The sequence below is a fragment of the Varanus komodoensis genome, unplaced genomic scaffold (assembly GCF_004798865.1).
Source record: "Varanus komodoensis strain SLA01 unplaced genomic scaffold, ASM479886v1 scaffold5, whole genome shotgun sequence".
NCBI lineage: Eukaryota > Metazoa > Chordata > Lepidosauria > Squamata > Varanidae > Varanus > Varanus komodoensis.
This window is the reverse complement of record NW_025336087.1, coordinates 6,090,092-6,108,809: the sequence shown is the minus strand read 5'-3', so window position 1 is coordinate 6,108,809 and position 18,718 is coordinate 6,090,092. Positions and strand designations below refer to the sequence as shown.

The window sequence follows — 18,718 nt, the reverse complement described above, 5'->3', positions numbered from 1 at the left end:
CCTCCAAAACACCCTTTGAGGATAGTGAGCCCCACTTGGAGAACTGGGCCTCCTCCTGGAGGAGTTTGGTAAAATTGTCCACCTCCCCAGCAATTCCTCTGCTTGCAAATATGTTGGAGAATTTCGAGATGGCATTTGTGAACAGTTCTGATTGTAACAATGCATAGGAATGGTGCAATGCAAATTAGGATATTAAAGGGAATTATGGAAAAGGGGATTATAGGTGTAACGACATGTCCTGCCCTGTTTCTCCCCTGGCCACCCTAACCAAAAGCTCTTATTCAGCATCTCCAAGAGGAAGATATAAGGTGTCCCCCAAGTTCTTTCACTGTGTAGTCTCTGCTGACTCCTCTTCTTCCGGAGGCTACAGATCAATACATGCTTTGGCTACAATCCTAAACTCCCCCTCTGGGGAGTAAACCACTCTAAATATGATAGGATTCATGTTGGAATAAACACATGCTTAAGATTGTGCTGCATACTATATTTTTCTTTTTTCCCTCCCCCTTTTTAAATCGCCAACCTAGTGCTTTTAAAAGAATTTATCTGGGCAAAGCTAATTTAAAATAATAACAAGAGTAATATAGTTAGCTGTGTGGGCTCATTTTGAAAATTATCAAAACAGCTGCAAGAACATAAAACTGTTCGTAGCAAAAATAAGGAGCTGGCATTTGGGTTTCATAGCAAACCCATAAATAGATGCAAGATCAAGGAAAGAGGAGTATGTTGTCAATCGCAAAGGGAAAGTTACACTTCTGAATACAACTCCGCAGGGCAAGTATTGACATCACGCTCAAGCATGCTGCTCACAGGATGAATCATGCCCATGGGTATGTCAGGTCGAATTGCTCTGAGTCAGCTGCCCTAGCCTTTTATGCAAACATAGCCCTCGGTGGGCTACGTGAGATGGGTGTTGCTTAAGGATTCTTCGTACAGTTCAAGCAGGATACCCTGCTTGTAAACACCAGCCGAGCAAAACAAAAGCTTAAATAAGGCTGTGCAGAGCATAAGTGGAGCCCAGAAATAGTATGCTCTCTGCATTCATTGATTCCATGCCCAAAGTCTCTGCTAGCATTATGTCATGCACTTAAGGTTGAGAGCCTGTGCATACGTAGGTTTCCTTGGGGCAAAACTGACAAAGCTCAGTGGTCATGCACAGCTGAAATTATCAGACAGGTGCACCTCAGTCTGCTGTGTGTGGCCTGTGGGGTTGACATCTGAGCAAACAGGCAAAGGATTTGGTTGCCTGGAAGTGATAACATATGTCAGGATCCCAGGGGACCACAATGTTGGCCCTGTCTCCCTGCAAATTTCCAACTTGGTGGTTTTAGAGAGGGGTTCAGATCTCACATCTTATAATCTCCTCAAATTCAACCAATTCCGAGGAGGAGGGGGGGGGGAGAGGCAGATGACTTTGTTGTTTCAAGATTACCCAATTAAAGTTTTTCAATCAGATCTTGAGAATCAGCCTGCCTTGGAAAAAAGGAAAACATTTCAGAGCTGGGGAGGGGTGTGGATTGAAAGAGAGATCCTTCATTCTGTCAGGAGATGACAGGCTAAATGAGTGGACCAATTAAGAAGGGTCTGCACCATCTGGCACACAAGCAGCAGGAGCCACTCAGGTGGAGTCAGAATCTTTCTGAACAAAAGGGAAGGAGGGATGTTCCAGTTTGGATTTCAGCTCTACATACGGGCATGTGCTTCTCCTCCATCTCAAAGAGAACATACTTTGATTGATTCTGTTTTGTGGCTTGTTGAGCTCTAATAAAAGGGTGGTCCATCTTGGGTCTCATCTAAGTCTACTGGAGAAAGACAAGCGGGTGAGAGACCTGCTTTTGTCAGTGTGCAGGGGGCAAGCAGCACTGTAATCCTCTTCCTCTGTGATCACGCCACTGTCAAAGACAAGCGCCCATGCATGAGCACTTAATCTGCCTCACAGGCCAGGCATTACAAAGTGGCACTGCACGCTGGCCATGCGCTTTCCAAGACGTCCCAAGACATCCTGGGCCCTGAGAAGCATGAGATGAGGCTCTGTTGCCTTGACAGCAGGGCAGCTGTCCACGCTTCCTTGGTCTCTCGTGTGCCGCTCAGGAACCAGCAAAGCCAGCAAATGTTCCACCTGCCTCCTGTGGCCATTGCTGACAAAAAGCAGGTCTGTCCTTGCTGCCTCTCCTACCCTCCATCCCTGCATTTCCGTTGGGGAATCTTATCCTCAGGAAGAGGCCCCAGACAGGATAGATGCGTAGATGATAAAACGAGCAGAAATAGGAAGTGGTTATATGCTGCGAGAGCCCCTTTACTATCAAGGGGACTGAAGGCCCAAGGCTACCATCCTACACCCACTGACCTCGGAGCAAGACCCATTGAACTAAGTAGGGTTCACCTCTGAGTAGACATGTAAAGGTTTGCACTATGAATCACGGTGATTTCACTTGGATTTGGCTGGGAATAACCTTGGCATGACCAATTGTTGCGCCTCTTGATCAGGTGACGTAGGCTTTTACTTTTCAGAGGCAGGGATATTGTGTTACTTTGTTACTGAGTCCTTCAGACCTCTTGTTTCCTTGGTAGACAATCCTGGAAGAGTAGCCGCTACTGAAGCTCCTACGTAAGCAGCGGTTTACTAAACACTGACCTAACTGTAGTCTTTCAAGGGCGTTGTGTGTGGAATTGAAGCATGTTTAGCTATTTCTCTTATTCATATGCTTTAAAAGGGAAAATATTCCCTATTAAAACCGGTTCCTATGGTAACTGCAAAAGGACATGGTAACAAATGTTTGCATATGCTTTTCCCTGCTTGAGGTCTCTTCATATCCCATGTTCTGAAGAGACGTATTTATGTTTTTCAAGCCTCTGGAGTTGAAATTGCTGGCAGACATCAAGGAGCATCCCTGCGGCACACACACAGCCCTCCTGTTCGGTGAAGCTGAAGCCCTTTGACTGAAAGCCAGCGCTGGGCACTGCAGTTGAACACTTTGAGTAGAAATGACCTTTTTTCCTAAGTGGCGACAAATCTCTCTGCAGAAGAAAAGGAAAGGAAAATCTCCACAATTTTTTCAGAGGGGAAAATGTGTGCGTGTGTGTGTGAATTTATTATTTTAGAAATTTTGGCTCAGCTCAACTGAAAGGTGGCAAAAGGTGTGGCTGCCCATCTTGGTTGATTATTTGCACAGCTCATTTGTGCAGGATCAGTATCTAGGTTCATTTCTGCTTAAAGAAAGGAGAAGCTGCCTCTTGGTAAAGAAATTTTCACAGAAGCACTGAAATCAATGCCAGAAAGTTGACAGTGTCTGAGTGGACAATGGCTTGGGTGGACAATTGGGAACTGAATGTCCAAAAGAAGAAATGCATCACCAAAAGGAGGACAAGTGAGAGCCCTGATATAGGTGGATTTTGCAAATGCTAAATTGTGTGTGTGTGTGTTTATTTATTTAAAACTTTTGTTTTAACATTACCAAAGTCTTGGGACAGTTTAGCAATACAAAATGTAAAAAAAAATTAAAACACAGCATCCTAAAATTTAACTAATAATAAAACCCTAGTTAAAACAGTCAGGTCTTAAAACATTGGGAAAATAAAAATGCTTTGGCCTGGCGCTGAAAAGCATAAAGTGATGGCACCAGGCAAACCTCTCTGGGGAGCAAATTCCACAATTGGGGTATCACTGCACAGAAGGCCCTTCTCTGAGTAGTCACCCTCCTAATCTCCTTCAGGGAGGGCACCTGGAGAAGGGCATCTTCCCCAGATCTTAAGGGGCAGGAAGGCACATATGGAACGAGATGCTCCTTCAGGTAACCAGACCCTAAGCTGTTTAGAGCTTTAGATGCAGATGTAAAATAATAATTAAAATAGAATTATAGTTTATTTCACCATAATGCAGAAGACTGTGACCTTTGTCTGCTGTCCAGGTACAACTTGCTGATAGGCAACAGTTCTTGTGGTTCATTATCAAGAAGAAACATCCCAGAATCATAGACTTTTTAGGGTTCTTGGGGTAGCTTATCAGCTACCCCAACAACACACCCTTGATGGGTTTATTTGTACAGAGTGCCACCAGATATTCAGAATGGTGTCTTTTACTGCAATTAGAAACCCTGCTGGGAAATGAACCCATAGTAACTAGTGAACCAGGCTTGTAAGTAGGAAAACCTACTTATTTTACTCAGCTGTTCTCCTACACCTTCACTGATAATAGTGCATTATGTATGATTGAAAAGAGAAAGTTTGGCACCTTTCCTTGATGAAAGCTTTATGTGACTTTAGCCAATTCCAAATGCTATCTTCCAAAATGTTCTGCCAATTACTATTTCTTCCTTTGCCTGAAGAAGAGGAAGCACTGGGGGCCGGGGCCGGGGGATGCCAAAGGGTACATATGGGGATGGGCATAGAAGTGCATTTGGGGCCTCCCTGAGCATTGTTCCACATAGCAAACTTCTGAAAAAGAAATAATGGCATTTTTTACATTAGCATTCCCTTCTTGTTGATTTTGATGGAGTTAATTTTTGATCACACATGGTTAGCACTGAAGTCTTATTATAATTTTTAATTTCCGTTTCAAGTTTTAATTTATATGTGAAAGTCTTATTAAATGAATTGCATGAGTCCAGCAACACTGGGGTGATGCAGCCTCCCCCCCCCCCCCCCCCCCCCCCGTGTGTGTGTGTCCTCTTCCCTCATCCCCTCTGGTGCTGCCTGGGAGCACAGACTGAAACTCTTACAGATCCCTTTCAGATCACAACAAAACTTGGGATCCTCTGTGTCCACAAAGCATTCATGAGACAAGAACTCCCAAGTACCCCCTGAAATCTAATAGAAAAATTCTACACAGGTGTTTATAGACCAGTCTTCTCTAATCCCCAGAAACTTTGGACTGTGACCCCTGCCTTCTCTGACTGTTGGTGGTGAGGCTGATGAGAGTTGAGGTTGAAAACATCTGTATGACATCAAGTTGAGAAAGGCTGGTTTAGACAGAGACACCATTAGATAAAAGCACGGCTCCCCTTGACCTAGATTCTGTGGTCAGGGAACTGACCATTTAATTTATCTCCTATGTCTTGTTTGCACATCTGAAACATCTGGGTTTCCCCCAAACAAGTGGCCACTTTTGAAACTCAGAGCTTGAAAAGCTTTGGCCCATTTTTGTTGATGTGTAAAATTGGAATCTGACCTATAAAACAGAAATATATGTGCTTGAATGATGTGCTGGGAGAAAATGTTATAAGACCAGAGTAAATCCTTTCCATACTTGTTTAAACACTCCTTACTCAGCCTACTCCATTATTTTAGTATATACTTCTTCCTCGGCTGTCCCTGTCTTTTGCCAAAGATGCAGTTGACCCACATGACACTTGGAATTTTGCTTTCAAAAATAGAAGGGTGTTCCATTCCTGGACCCCTGTATCAAAAAATCCACCAATCTGTGCCAGCTGCTGGAGCACAGTCACCGAGCCTTGTGAAGGACATTCCATCGACACTGTGTCGGAGTCCATTTATGTGACATGGACATAAATTTATGGATGTGAAATTCCACTTCCAGAATTCTCATTCTATGTTGCCTCAGTAGAATGTTTTTTAAAAGGAAAACTTTTTTTCAGGTTTTAAAAAGGAAAACTTCTCCCTATGAAATGAAACATCTGATCTTATTTTCCCTTCCTTCTGCACCTCCCATCCATCCTTTCCAGCTCTGCAAGAGAACTATACTTAGTTATCCTTTGTGATCAGATGTTGAGAGGAACTCCAGAATGTGAGCCACCGTGCTGTACTGTACTGCTTAACATTTCGCTGCTGCCAGGCAAGAGGCCTCTGATATCGCCCTGAATAACTGATTGGGCAGATTTATTTTTACAAGTTCGCCAGAGTGTCTCTCCCATTAGTGGTGTGACTGAAGTGCATCCCTTCTGTGGATCCTGCGTGAACGTCACTTTCAGCGCAGTCCCGTTCCATGTCACTCCCTCCCATAGTTCTTCTGTCTGTCAGTGCAATCCTGGCCATGTCTGAGCTGGGCTGATGAGCAGTGGTATCATCTCTGGCCATTACTTGGGTGGCACTGCAGCACAAGGAAAGAATGGACCACGGACTCTGGCAGCCTGTAAGCTGCTAGAATGACATGGGGCAGGGTGAGCAGAGCACAGATGTTCTGGAGCTCAACGTCTGGCATTCCTGACCACTGGCCATGCTGGCTGAGGATGCAGGAGTTCTAGTCCAAACTGGACAGTTAATTTCATCTCACCCCAACATAAGGAGATGAGCACTTAGGGTGTTCTCCAGCCATAGTTAGGTCCCTCAATACCCAGCACTGCTGGAGTGCAGTGCCCTCAAATCCACCTGAAAGAGACAATTCTGAAAGCTACCATTACCCTTGTACAAACAGAGAATGGAAAAAATCTCTCTCTCAAAATGGCACCACCCACACTATAAAGGGGTTACTGGAAATTGCACAGCCTGTTTCCCAGCAAGAACATCATGGCAAGCCATTCCAGTAAGCCCCTCAAATCATCTGGGAAAGGATGCTTGCTTCTTACCTCCCTTCCACAAAAGGGTTCGGTGGGTTTGCACGTGTGTTTATAATCTGTTGTAAGCCACCTCAAGCATCACTCAACTAAAGGGATCTGTACAGGATATAGATCTTCTGCAGGGGAATTCTGTGTATGTGGAGCCTGGAAAAAGTCCCGCAACTTCCAGCATTCATCAGCCAGCCACGTGACTGGAGAATGCATGCATGCATGCATACTCTTAGAAATATCCACTGACGACAGAGCATTCTCAGAGGCTGTGGAATGTTGATGGACCATTGGGAAAGGAGATGGAGATTTGTCAGAAGTGGTAGAGGTGTATCCTGGAAAAGGTGACTGGATGTAAAGGTGACTGGATGTAAAATGATTTAGCTTTAGGTCTCTCTTGTAAACTACTGCTGAATTACACTGGCAACTGATGAAGTTATTCCTGAGCGTTTGTCTGAAGGATTAGGAAAGCTAGTAAAAACCAAGTGCATTTTTGTTGTGGGTCATGATTTTTAAAAATGGCTTAATCTTGCATTTAAAGTTTCCTTGTCATCTTCGATTTGTTTTTAATGATATAAGCCACCGTAGCTGCCATTTGATGCCAGATTGCAAGATAGCAGGAGGAATTTAGAAATAGGGCATTGCAGCCAAATTGGTATAAGATGGGCATGATCCAGTAAGTATCGTTGCTGAGCAAAAGAGGAACAAAATGAATCAGCACTGGGCAAGAGAAAAGTATGTGACCTTCTGATTCCAACACAGACAGAAAAGCAGAGTCTTCTCCTCCTAAGGCAAAGCATGGCAGATCATTTGGACATGCAGTTTTATACCTGAACTCAAAGATGGCAAGGCTCAGGAGGCTGCTTGACCCTGCATTCTGACCTCATCGCAGGGAATGGGACACCCATCTGTAGCCTTGGACGCTCTGGGGCTCCGCATCGTCCCGGCTTCCAGACGGCATCTTAGCATCAGCCTGGCCAATGCAGCTCCTCAGGTTTGCTGTGACACCTACTCTGCACAGTGTATCTGAGGAGGCTCCAGTTGGTTACAATTGCTAATGTTAAGTTGCTTCAGAGAATATTAATGTGACTAAACAGTGATTTATTAAAGAAAGACCAAAATCTATTCAGATTATGTGAAAAGAAACGATGTACTTTCTCCTGGACTGACTGACTCTCTCATTCGCTCTTTCGCTCTCTCTCACTTTCCCCCCACCTCCAATTCTCTCCTTTTGGTAAGAGCTTTAAGTCTTGGTCTTTAAAAAAATAGCTACTGAGCCAAGACTGTGCATGCCAGGTTACTGTAAGGAAAAAATGGTTACTAACACATTCCATGGGCTTGGTTTAGAAATAACCCAAACCAAATAGGAAGCTGTGGTTGTTGGAAGTAGTAAGCAAGACTGTCAGGCTACAGGCAAGCAATCCGATCTGCCACCCCCATCTCCACTCCTAGATTTAAAACAAATCTTATCTTTAATGCACACTATTCTGTGTTTATTTTAAATGTCATGGATTTTGGAAACTTTTATGAAATAAACCAGATTTTGCAAGTAGGTATCCAAAGAACTGTCTTAACCTTTGGAATAGTTTTTAAATTGTTTAAGAATAGGCTTTTGCAAGCTACAATAAAAGATGCTGCAAAGCTACAAGGAATAAAACACACACATCAGGCCTTGAAAAATTGTTGCTATGCTGTGAAAGGTCAACCTTCGCATCAGTATACATAGCAGTGTGTGTAGGGGGAAGGGGGACTGTGCTAATTATATATAATTAACACCACAGTTTTATAGATCCTTCAAACGATTTGTTTAAATGCCTTTTTCTTCACAAATGTACCGTATGTGTTCCAAAATTGCACTTTAGAGCTAGAGAAAGTTTATTACTCACCACTCTTCCTCCTGCCAGCTTCTCTCTTCTAGAAAGATTTAGATGTTGACCGCACACATTTGTATTTGGACTTCTCACTGACATATTATTCCAGGCCCTGATCATCTCCGTAGGAAGGACCCAATCCAGTAGGTTGCTTTAGCATTTAAGGCTAGAGCTAGTGCATTATAATGGCTTGGAGGACCATTTCTAGGATTTTTTCTTTTTTGGCTAAAGCCACATGGGATTGTGCCTTAAGCTACGTACCAACCAATTTCTGACTACCATCTTCACTTTGCCCAACCTGCTGCCATTCAGTTGTTTTGGACTATCCCTAATCATTGGCCATGGGACTAGTGTGTATTGCAGTCCAACAGATTAACAGATTTAAAGGGCACCAGACTGGGGAGGTCTGTGCTATGCAATCCTCTGATAACCTTATGCCTGAATGCATCAAGTCTGCTGCATTAGACCAAAGGTCAGTCTAGTGGACCACACTCTTTCCCACTATGGCCAGCCAGAAGCCTCATGCTCAGGGCACAGGTGAAATAGTCTTCTCTTCTTTCTAGCCATTCATAATTTTATACTTCTCCGTTATGTTCAACATTACTCACATTCCCCCTCCCAAACTGGCAAGACCCACTGGAGAAGACAGTGGAGAAAACTAACAAGCTGCAAATTATCTCCTTGTAGTGGAGTTGCTCCAACCTGCTGCTCAGTGTTTGTCTTTTTTTTCCCTCTGAAGCTCTACAATATTAGCCATTACTCCTCATTCCAAAGAGGGGGAAAAGGAGATAAAAGAGAACAAAGTATCTGCATGTAGACATCAAGGCACAAAATTGGAATTATGACTTTAATGAAAATGTAATGCACCTTACCTTGAAGAAGACCAGGACCAGGTGTCTCATGTAGCTGCTCAGCCTGCTGTCCAGGTGCCCACTGAAGATGATCAGGTGCCCTGCTGCTCTCCCTTCTCAGGGTTCTTTGAATATACGCCAGATTTTGACTCAGCAGGCTGTTAGATAGAGGACTGTCCCCTGCCAGTACAACATCTGGCCATTTTGAGACAGGGCAGCAGTGATATGATATGATATGATATGATATGATAGCAGTCCTCAAGTGCATGGGAGGTTGCTACACAGAAAAGTGATAGGATCTCTTCTAAATCATCCCGGAGGGCAGGACAAGACATAACGGGCTCAAGTTACAGGAAGCCAGATTCTGGCTGAACATCAGGAAAAACTTCCTGGCCGTTAGAGCAATATGGCAATGGAACCAATGACCTAGGGAGGTCGTGAGCTCTTCCACTCTAGAGGCATTCAGGAAACAACTGGACAGCCATCTGAGAGGGGTGGTTTATATGGAGTCCTGCACTGAGCAGGGAGTTAGACTTGATGGCCCTCTGGCCCCTTCCAACCCTACTATTCTAATTCAAATGTTATGGCTCCACAGCAACATTATGATACTGGCTGTTTTATTTTAGATCCCATTCCTAAGGACCCCTAGCATGGAATCTGCACACTGTAGTATCTCAGCCTCATCATCCTCTCTGCTGTCTTGGGGCTGGCCCATCTTCCAGAGCTGCCGCACAGTTTCTGTGTGGAGTGGCTATAACAGATGCTAACAATTAGTATTCATTAAATATGACTACGAAGTTGGTTGCATGAAGATGTCTCTGGCTGGACCACACAATACACGATTGACTCAACTTCTGCACAGACTGGAAAACAGTCTCCTAAAATGGTTGTATTCCAACCTTCAACATAGTCTATAATAACCCTGCTGCAAAATAATCCTACTGGGGAAAAGACATTTATGGGCAATCTTGGCTGTATGTAGGAGATGCAGGGACAGTGTCCTAATGCATTCTTGTAAAACTGAAATACAGCTGTGAATCCAGTCCGTGCTGTGCTGGAAAGGGGAAATGAAACCCTTTCGCTGTGGGTCATTTACTGAATCAAAATCTGCCTCTCAGCTGCTTTTGCCTGATAAGGAGAAACATGCAGGCATCTTGTCCAGCTTGGGGAGAAGCTTTGATCAGAAAAGCAACTGGGGAGGATGATTTTAATGAGGAAAATGGTGCATGGGGAAAGGTTTAAGCAATCCCTCCCGTATTTTTTTAAATCCACAAAAACAACAAATCCACTGGAATGCTTGCTTATGTATTTCGTCCATATTGCCTAGTCTGATCCTTAGCACTAGCTATTTTCACGGCCTCTCGGCTACCCAGTTTTTCGCATTCTTTTGTTGGACTTGTTCTTTTGGAGCTGGGATTCCTTTGCAAATCCCTAAGCATCTGCCCTGCTAAGAGAAAGGCTTGCAAGCCCAATAAAAAGAGTGTGTGGCATCAGGCCTCATTACCTTCCTTCTGCTGCAATGGAACAATTTGCCTACAGTTGATTGGCATAAGCCTGGAGGGCAGGCAGAATGACTGTTGTCAGTGCGTCGTGCGTACAGACCATGGTCCATGTTTGGGGGCCCTTACATTAAGCCTTGGCAGCCTTGATTGACACTGGGTGAGATTAATAGGTATGGATGAACACGTCTTCGTCCAAATGTTTTTTTATCTGAACACCATGTGAAAAGGAATTTGCTTTCATTCCCCAAGTTGCTGCTTTCTGAATGATTGCTCAATCCCCTGCCCTACGCAAGCTACTGCTTTTGGACTATTGCATAACGGAACTCTCTGCATGTCATCACTTGTGGGTGACACTCGTCTTCATGTTAAAAACAAATCCAGAGCATCGCTTCTTTGAATAAACAAATAAAAATACATGCACAAAGTCACTTTTCAGTGACTCTTTGCACATGCACAAAGACACTTTTCAGTTCAATCGTATACGTGCCAATGGGAGAAGTAACCCCCACCAGGTAAATGGGCATAGCCTCGGCCATAAATGGAATGTTACTGTAAACAGGAAAATGCATGAACCTATCAAATCAGATCATTTCCGAAGGGGGGGGTGCTTTTCAGGCAGGGAGCCTGAACGGTGAGTGATTGGCTGGATGGTTTCGCTGTTTGGGAGGATAAGCTCTGGGCATCTGGAGCTGAGCAGCGCACGCAGTTCAGCTTCTCCAATGTACGAAACGGGTTGGGCTGCAAACCTAAATGCACGTTTATTTGTGGCTAAGCCCCACTGAACTCAGTGAAGCCTAATAATAACGATGATATCAAAAAAGGACAGGGATCGTGCTGCGCATAATGCGCCAAGTTTCCACACTGTATAATGCACCGCAGTTCCCTCTGCGTGTGTGCGCGCGGGACGGAGAACATGAGAATCGGGCTGCAGTTGAGGCGCCCCTTTCTCGAAGCAGCGGGAGGGGCGCCCCGGGGCACATGCCCCTCGGCAGCCCCTCGGTTGTGGCTGCCGCGCGCTCCTCCCGCCGCTTTCCCGCCGGCGAGGCAGAGCGAGGGGGCAGGGGACGGAGGGAAGAGCGCGGGCGCGCTGCGTGCGTGCGAGCGATCCTCGCCTTGACCCGAGCAGGGCCTCACGCAGCTGCTGCCTTCTGCTCTTTCCTTTTCGTTTCGCACCTTCCTGACTGGGACTCCGCCGGCCGCCTTCCTCGCTTCCTTTCACCGCCCATCCACACTTTTAGCATGTGGCTGACCTTTAAACCTGTTATTATAGGGTTGAGAATGAGCAAAGGGGGGCAGCGCGAAATGATCAAGAGGCTTCTTTCGGTTGCTCGGCAGCTTCCCATGTGACCTGGATGGAGAATAGGTTCAAAATACTGTTCCTCCTCCCGCGGCAATGCACGGCGAGTGGGAGGGGGGAGAGAGCGAGGAGCGAGCGGCATTGTCACTTCCAAAGCCGCGCTGGCTTACATGCAGGGAGGCGCGGCGACGAGCGCCGGGACGTGAGGGCTCCTCGCGAGCAAACCCCGCTTGTTACCAGGAGGGGGACGTGCTCCCCAAAGCGTGCGTTTCTCAGGCAAGCCTCCGTTGCCCGTGGAATATGCGCTGGTGCGGCCACCGGGGTGTGAGGACGACTGAAGTTTCACTCCTAAAAAGTCCTGGGAATTTCTTTGCAAGATGAGCATTGTTATGAAGCCAAGATCCCGCTCCACCAGCTCCTTAAGGACCGCAGATGCAACTTGGTAATGTGGTGGTTCTCTTCCCACCTCCCCACCCAAACCCCTTCCTCTGATTCTGCCGTTCTCTCGCTCTACCCAAATGCCCCAAGCTCTTGCTTATTGTGCGTTAGTAAAATGTGCATATTGCCCGCAGCGGCGTGGATGCAGGGCTAAGCCGAAACGGGAATCACCATTGCTCCAGCTCTCCCTAATGCTCCATTTGCAGAGGTGGCGGGATGCATTGGCTTGCTTGATTTGAATGAGAACATTTGCTGCCCCGTGAAAAACTTCGTGGATTTTCCTCTTGAAGGGTGAATCGAAGCAGCAGTTTCTAGCGGTGTGTGTGCGTGCGCATGCCTCTTTGGCCTTGTTTCCTCCGCATTTCATAGATCAAGTGATGACAGACCTTATTAACTGGGGAGGAGAGATTTTATCTTAGGTACTTTCTTCCAGAAAAAAAAAATAGTGGGAAAAATAGCAGTGTGTTTTTCCTTTCTTTTTCCCAAGTAGGCCTGGATTAGCATAACGGCTAACAGCACAATTCCATGTATCTCTATTCCAATCTGCACCCACTTACCTGGGAGTAAGCTTTATTGAACTCAACAGAACCAACATCTAAGTAAATCTGCATAAGATTACATTGCAGGGGAATGAGTTTCTGATTATGAAGTCCCCGGTTCAAATCTTAGCTCTGCCATTACTTAGGCTTTAGATAAGTCATCCTCTCTTAGCCGCAGGTATTCCCATGCCATCCACTCTATGGGGATGACAATATTGATTTCTCTAACTAGGTCCTTATAAGGATTATAACTAGATAATACAGAGGAAGGACATGGAACACTTCAAAGCACTATTGCTAAGGCCACAATCCTATGAGTGTTTAGACGCAAAACTGCCTTACAGCTCAATACTGTATGAAAAATGCTGGCGACTGAAGGAATTTTTGTTTTCCCGTTTGTTTGCACCCAGAGTTAGTAATAATGTTTCTGCTTTTCAGGTTGCGGTTCTATAATCGCCAGTTTAGAAGTAAGATCTATTGATCAAAGTTGGATTTACTTTTGAGTAACTATGCATAGGACTGCACCATCCGTTTCCTCTTCACTGGCCCAGTTGTAGCCCATTTTATGTGACAGTTCTATAAATTATAAGGCTTTCCAGGATGCCTGCCCAAGAAGAGCAGTTCCGCTGCTGCTATGCCCTGTGGACACATCGTGACATATACCTAGATGTTCTAGTATTCTATCACTTTTGTTTATATCAAACTTTTGGCTGCATGCACAAGTCAACACACTTTTGGTTGCATTATATCAAGATCATGGGATTTATTTCACTTTTTGCCTCAAAAAGGCATTTTGGTATTTCTTGTGCCATTTAGTTTCCCGCAGACATTTTTGAGCATTTTTTGTGTATCTTTCTAGTTGTTGACTTAGAGCACAATCCTGTGCAAGTTCAAAATGAGAAAGAAAGAGTACTACAGCTCCCAGCATTCCCCAACCCGCCATGCTGGGAGTTGTAGGACTTTCTTCTGTTTACAGATGCATAGGATTGCACATTTAGGCCTTTTAATGCAGCCTTCCATATTTTATCTAAGGTGCAGTCAACCTTGGATGAAGCCACAATGCTGCTATGTTAATACACACTGTAATAAGATCCACAACTATTTTTATGAAGTAGTAATAGCAGGATATTCAAAGCAACGCTAATAATGAAATTAAAGTGAGTCATTAACCCTGACTTTATGTAAGCATCATGTTTCGGCTGTGACGTCACAAAGAATTTAGTTAAATTACAGCAGTTGCTTAAGACAGCACCATCAGTAATCTCTTAGGAAATTTTTGCCAGCTTTCGACTATAAAAGCACAAAGGAGCAACTTCTTGAGTAACATAGACCAAACATTGCAGTCTTCGGTCCTTGTTCAGGCAAAATACCCAGCTGATGTTATGGATAGTTTCACTGTATTGTGCAAACCAGAGCACTCTGTCTTAAAAGTTTTTGTCTATTAAAAAGAAAGCTGTGACCCCAAAAAACAACACAATTCTCTCCCTCACTTTTTTCCTGTACTTACACCTAGTTCTTTATTTTTTTAGTAGCTTGATAATATTGCAGAATTTCAGTTATTGTATTTTTCATAACACCTACTTTTTACAGCAAACTGATACTATTGCACAATTCTTTGTTTTACTCATGTGCATAATTGGATTGTAACTGATAAGCCCACCAATTTGTTAGAAACAGTTTTATGTGCACTCTGAAGAGGTCACCTTGGTCCAAGGCAGTTTGCCTAGCCTGAGGAAGTAGATGGAAGTAAGTAAAAGCATTCCTCACTGTGACAAATTATGGTTAGTTTCATTCAGTTATGAACCTGCCATTTATAAGCATAGAGTGCACCCCATAATTGAAACGTTTTTGACATTTCCTAGGTAATTGAACATGCAGGCAAATGTGTATCTGGAAATAAAGGCAAACCTTTCTCATATTCTGATGTATCATTTATAAGTTCTTTGTTATAACCAGGGGGTGGTCAATATTTGGGACATCAGGGGCTGCAGGTACATACACTCCCTTCTGCCACACAGAGACACAAAAAGAAATGTTCCCATGTATTCTCCCTGCTGATTCCCCCTCCCCCCGGTTAGTGTGCAGAGATGGAATGGTTTAAACCTCCCCTGCCAGCACAAAGATACCTTTAAAAGTGAACATCACGTCCAGAAAACCAGCATGATCTTGATGTTCATAGGTTCTCCCTGGAGAAATGACAGACCCAGCCTCATCTTAGCCTTCATCCTAGCCTGCCAAATAATTTATTTTCCACAAAGACCCCCCTCCCCCATGGCAGCAGTGGTGCTTCAGCACCTTGAGAGCTGTAGATCATTGGGTGTGTGACTCTTGTGCTATTAGTCCCTCCTCAGCCTCCCCCAAACTATCCATTTTGACCTGGTACTTCAGGATATCACCGTTTACCTGTGTGGCTTTATTCTTCCAGAACTGAACGTAACACATGCATTCATAGGGATATTGAGGGTGAACCAGAAGAATGTGAATCACATTTCAGATAGAACCAGAAAATAGCATGGGGCTTGGCTCTATAACGTTGAACATAGTTCCGAGGATTGCTTTGAAACTTGCCAGGGTGGGACAGGCTGGTTGAGCAATGGTTCGTGCTGATTTTGAGGTACAAAAGGTAAGGGATTATTTATTTATAGGAGTTTGAAGTGAGTGACCACCTGTAGTTTGCCAGATACTTTCTGTATTCATTCCCATAGAAGTAACCGGCCATTAAACTTTAAGGGCCATGTTCTCTGTCTGTGCAGCATCTTTAGAGAAATTACTTGGGTCACTGTTTTGCAACAGAAATTGCAGGTCCTAAATTTAAATCAGGCCCATGGAATTTTTCTTCTTGCCCTAGATTTTTTTTTCTTGCCCAGACAGAGGGAAGGCAGCACCTTTGGGAGTCATAGCAGCTAAAAAAGACTAGATGGATTGATTTGTCTCTTATGCCCGATAAAATTCAAGCCAAGACTTTTCCACGGAGAAACGTACATACAAATACTTTTGGCATTTGCTATGTGTCTGTTTTGTGATTTAAAAAAAACACTGCTACTGGTTTAATGCTTTTATTGTATAGTCATTATGTTAACCTAATTAATGATTGCAGCGTAATTTCAACGTTGTAAACTGCCTGGACATGCTGTGCATGACAGGTAGCCTAAAAATATTTATGAATGCGATGCAATAAAATGAATGTGGTAATGGGAAGAGCCTAAAGTAAAAACGGAAAAAAGGCATATCTGTGAGCTATGTACTTAATAGGGACATTGCAGAAATCCATGAAAGACTCAAATAAGTTCAGTTGTCTGAATCCAAGCCCATGGATTCTGCAGTTTGCCACTTTTTGCCGAGTTGTATGGATTCAGTGGGCTTGCAGACCATCACTTTACTGTCCATTATTTTACACAAATTAGGCATAGAAAATTTTGTGAAAGTGAAAATGTGCATTCCCCACATAGACTAAATAATATAAATGTGAACTTGGGAGGATTTGCCTATTTGGGGGCTTATGCATTTCCAGAAATGAAAATTTGGACAAATGCATATAAGCTCATTCTTTAACAGTGGACAATGGAATGAAAAGCCCCTAAAAAGCTACAAAATAAGGATAGAGCGGACTTTACAAAGCCCATATAATCCTAGTCTTTAATGTCTGCTGACGCCGATATCTTCTAATTTACGGTATGCCTTCTTTTTTAGTGATTTTTCTCATTTTATGTTGCCCAACATTATTTTGCACAATGTTTTTCCTTTCCCTTGTCATTCTACGTGTATGGTGCTGGTTGGATACTTCTAACATGGAATGCATAATTTCTTCAGTTGCATAGATCCTATCTGTCTGTTCCAGCAAGCAGACAAATCTGTGACTTGCATCTTCCACTCTACAACTAATGGGCATCCAGCTTCAAGGTTTCAATGAAGTTAGAACTAGCTGCAGCATAGGATACCGTACTGTATGCATATTGCTCGAATAATGCATCTGTCAACAGCATATTGAAGCTTGTGTTGAATAAGAAAACAGGTGAAACTGAAATTGAATAAATTATCCTGTTGTCTCACAGTATGGGTGTTGCGAACAGGGAACTCAGTGTGCCATTTGTGAGTATTTAGTTAATGCTCACTGACTTGTAAAATGAACGGTCATCAAGACTGTGCCACTGTAAACAACAGATAAGATATTTGAATGCTCTCTTACATAAAATAAAGCCATCTATATAGTCAAAACCAGCATGCTCAGACGAAACCTAGGTTTGGACCTCCTTCTCAATTTTGTGTGGCTTTATGTGATTGGAAAGAGACTTTTCATGCATGAAGTGACAAATGTGGAAGTAAATTGAGCAGTAGATTAATAAGAAGAATTACTGTTATCTTTGAACCTTTATATTGACTAGAGAACTATCTTGATGGCACATCCAGCTTGAAAGATAATTTTTCTGCTTTCTAGGTACAAGTAAGGCTAGGAATGATTCAGATCAAGTAAAACGCTTTTAAAGTCGGCTTGATTTCACTAGTAGAGATGTTCAGCCATATACTTAACCTTCCCACAGACATGGATAGAACTAAAATGCATCTGGATTATGTTCTAAATATTTGGGAATCATTGTTTTAATTCGTTCTTGCTGATTCAGAAGAAAGTTGAAATACATGTGACTGATATGTCTGCCAAGATTGTTGTTAAAATGAATAAAATATTCTGTATATTCATTTCTTGCTAGCAGAGGTTATAACTTCATATTTTTGGTCCACAACTGTCTTCCTTTGGGAGGCAGTTTAAAACAGTCTTCCCTAACATGGTGTCCTCTAGATATTTGGGCCTACATTCCCAGCCATTGCCCATGCTGGCTTGGGTTGATGGGAACTTATATCCAGTGCCTTTTGTACAGTTGTCTATCCAGGACATATTTGGAAGTGTAGTTGTCTGAAAAAGAAAGGCAGAAAGTTAGAATTGAGCTGACTTCTCTTAATAGCCCCACCAACCATAGTGAAGGCCACTGTGATCCAAGGGATAGGGAGCTGGGATAGGATCTTGACAAATTCTTGTTTCTGCAAGGGAATCATTGTATTGTCATGGACAGTTCAGCAATTTATGAAAAAGGAAAAAACATAGCCAAATGATGTTTCATCAAGTACTGGGTTTATTCACTGACAGTGCTACTGAGAGATACAAAGCACAAACCATAAACTTTGAAAAATAGTTTGTAATTAAAAATACTATATAAATGCATTGCATTGACACATGTGCAAACTCCTGGAGATATTTCATGTGTAATAACTGTGCTGGTGAATCTCCAAAATCACTTTGTATTCATAGTAGAGGTATCCACAGACCTAGGCCATGAATATTGGCCATGCTTTACAATTTATTTATTTTTGTTTAAAATAAAATATGTGCATAAAGTTATGCTTCAGTTGTGTAAAAGAGCACACTATAGGGTGGCCACGTATCCTCCTTTTTTGAAGCTTGGCCTATATTTGAATGGCTGCCCAGTACAGTTAAAAGAGAAAAATGCTGAGAAGTAAAGCAGGGCTCTTGAAGTTGCCTATCCATAGTTAGTATCTGGTCAGCAGACTGATCACTTGACACTGGTGAGATGTATTGCATTGCTATGAAGGGACATAATTATCTCTAAATTACCGTGTTTATAATGGTAAATTAGCACAGGCAAATTTTATGCAAACCCTCTTTTTGTGCTGAGTTGCATTTATGTTTCTTCTGGCAATGTGCAAGT

General features: G+C 43.3%; 1 protein-coding gene across 9 annotated transcripts in view; it reads left to right on the top strand.

Annotated features, from left to right (window-relative positions):
- Positions 1-18,718, top strand: part of PDE4D (phosphodiesterase 4D) — a 666,530-nt gene that overhangs the window by 469,678 nt on the left and 178,134 nt on the right. Inside the window, exon 1 of one of the 9 annotated variants that reach the window (XM_044446044.1) lies at positions 11,981-12,463. The exons of the other annotated variants lie outside the window; for them this stretch is intronic. Coding sequence (XP_044301979.1) covers positions 12,399-12,463 — 65 coding nt within the window. The 5' untranslated portion in view covers positions 11,981-12,398. Of the gene's footprint in view, positions 1-11,980; positions 12,464-18,718 lie in introns of those variants that run through there. 9 annotated transcript variants of the gene reach the window in all.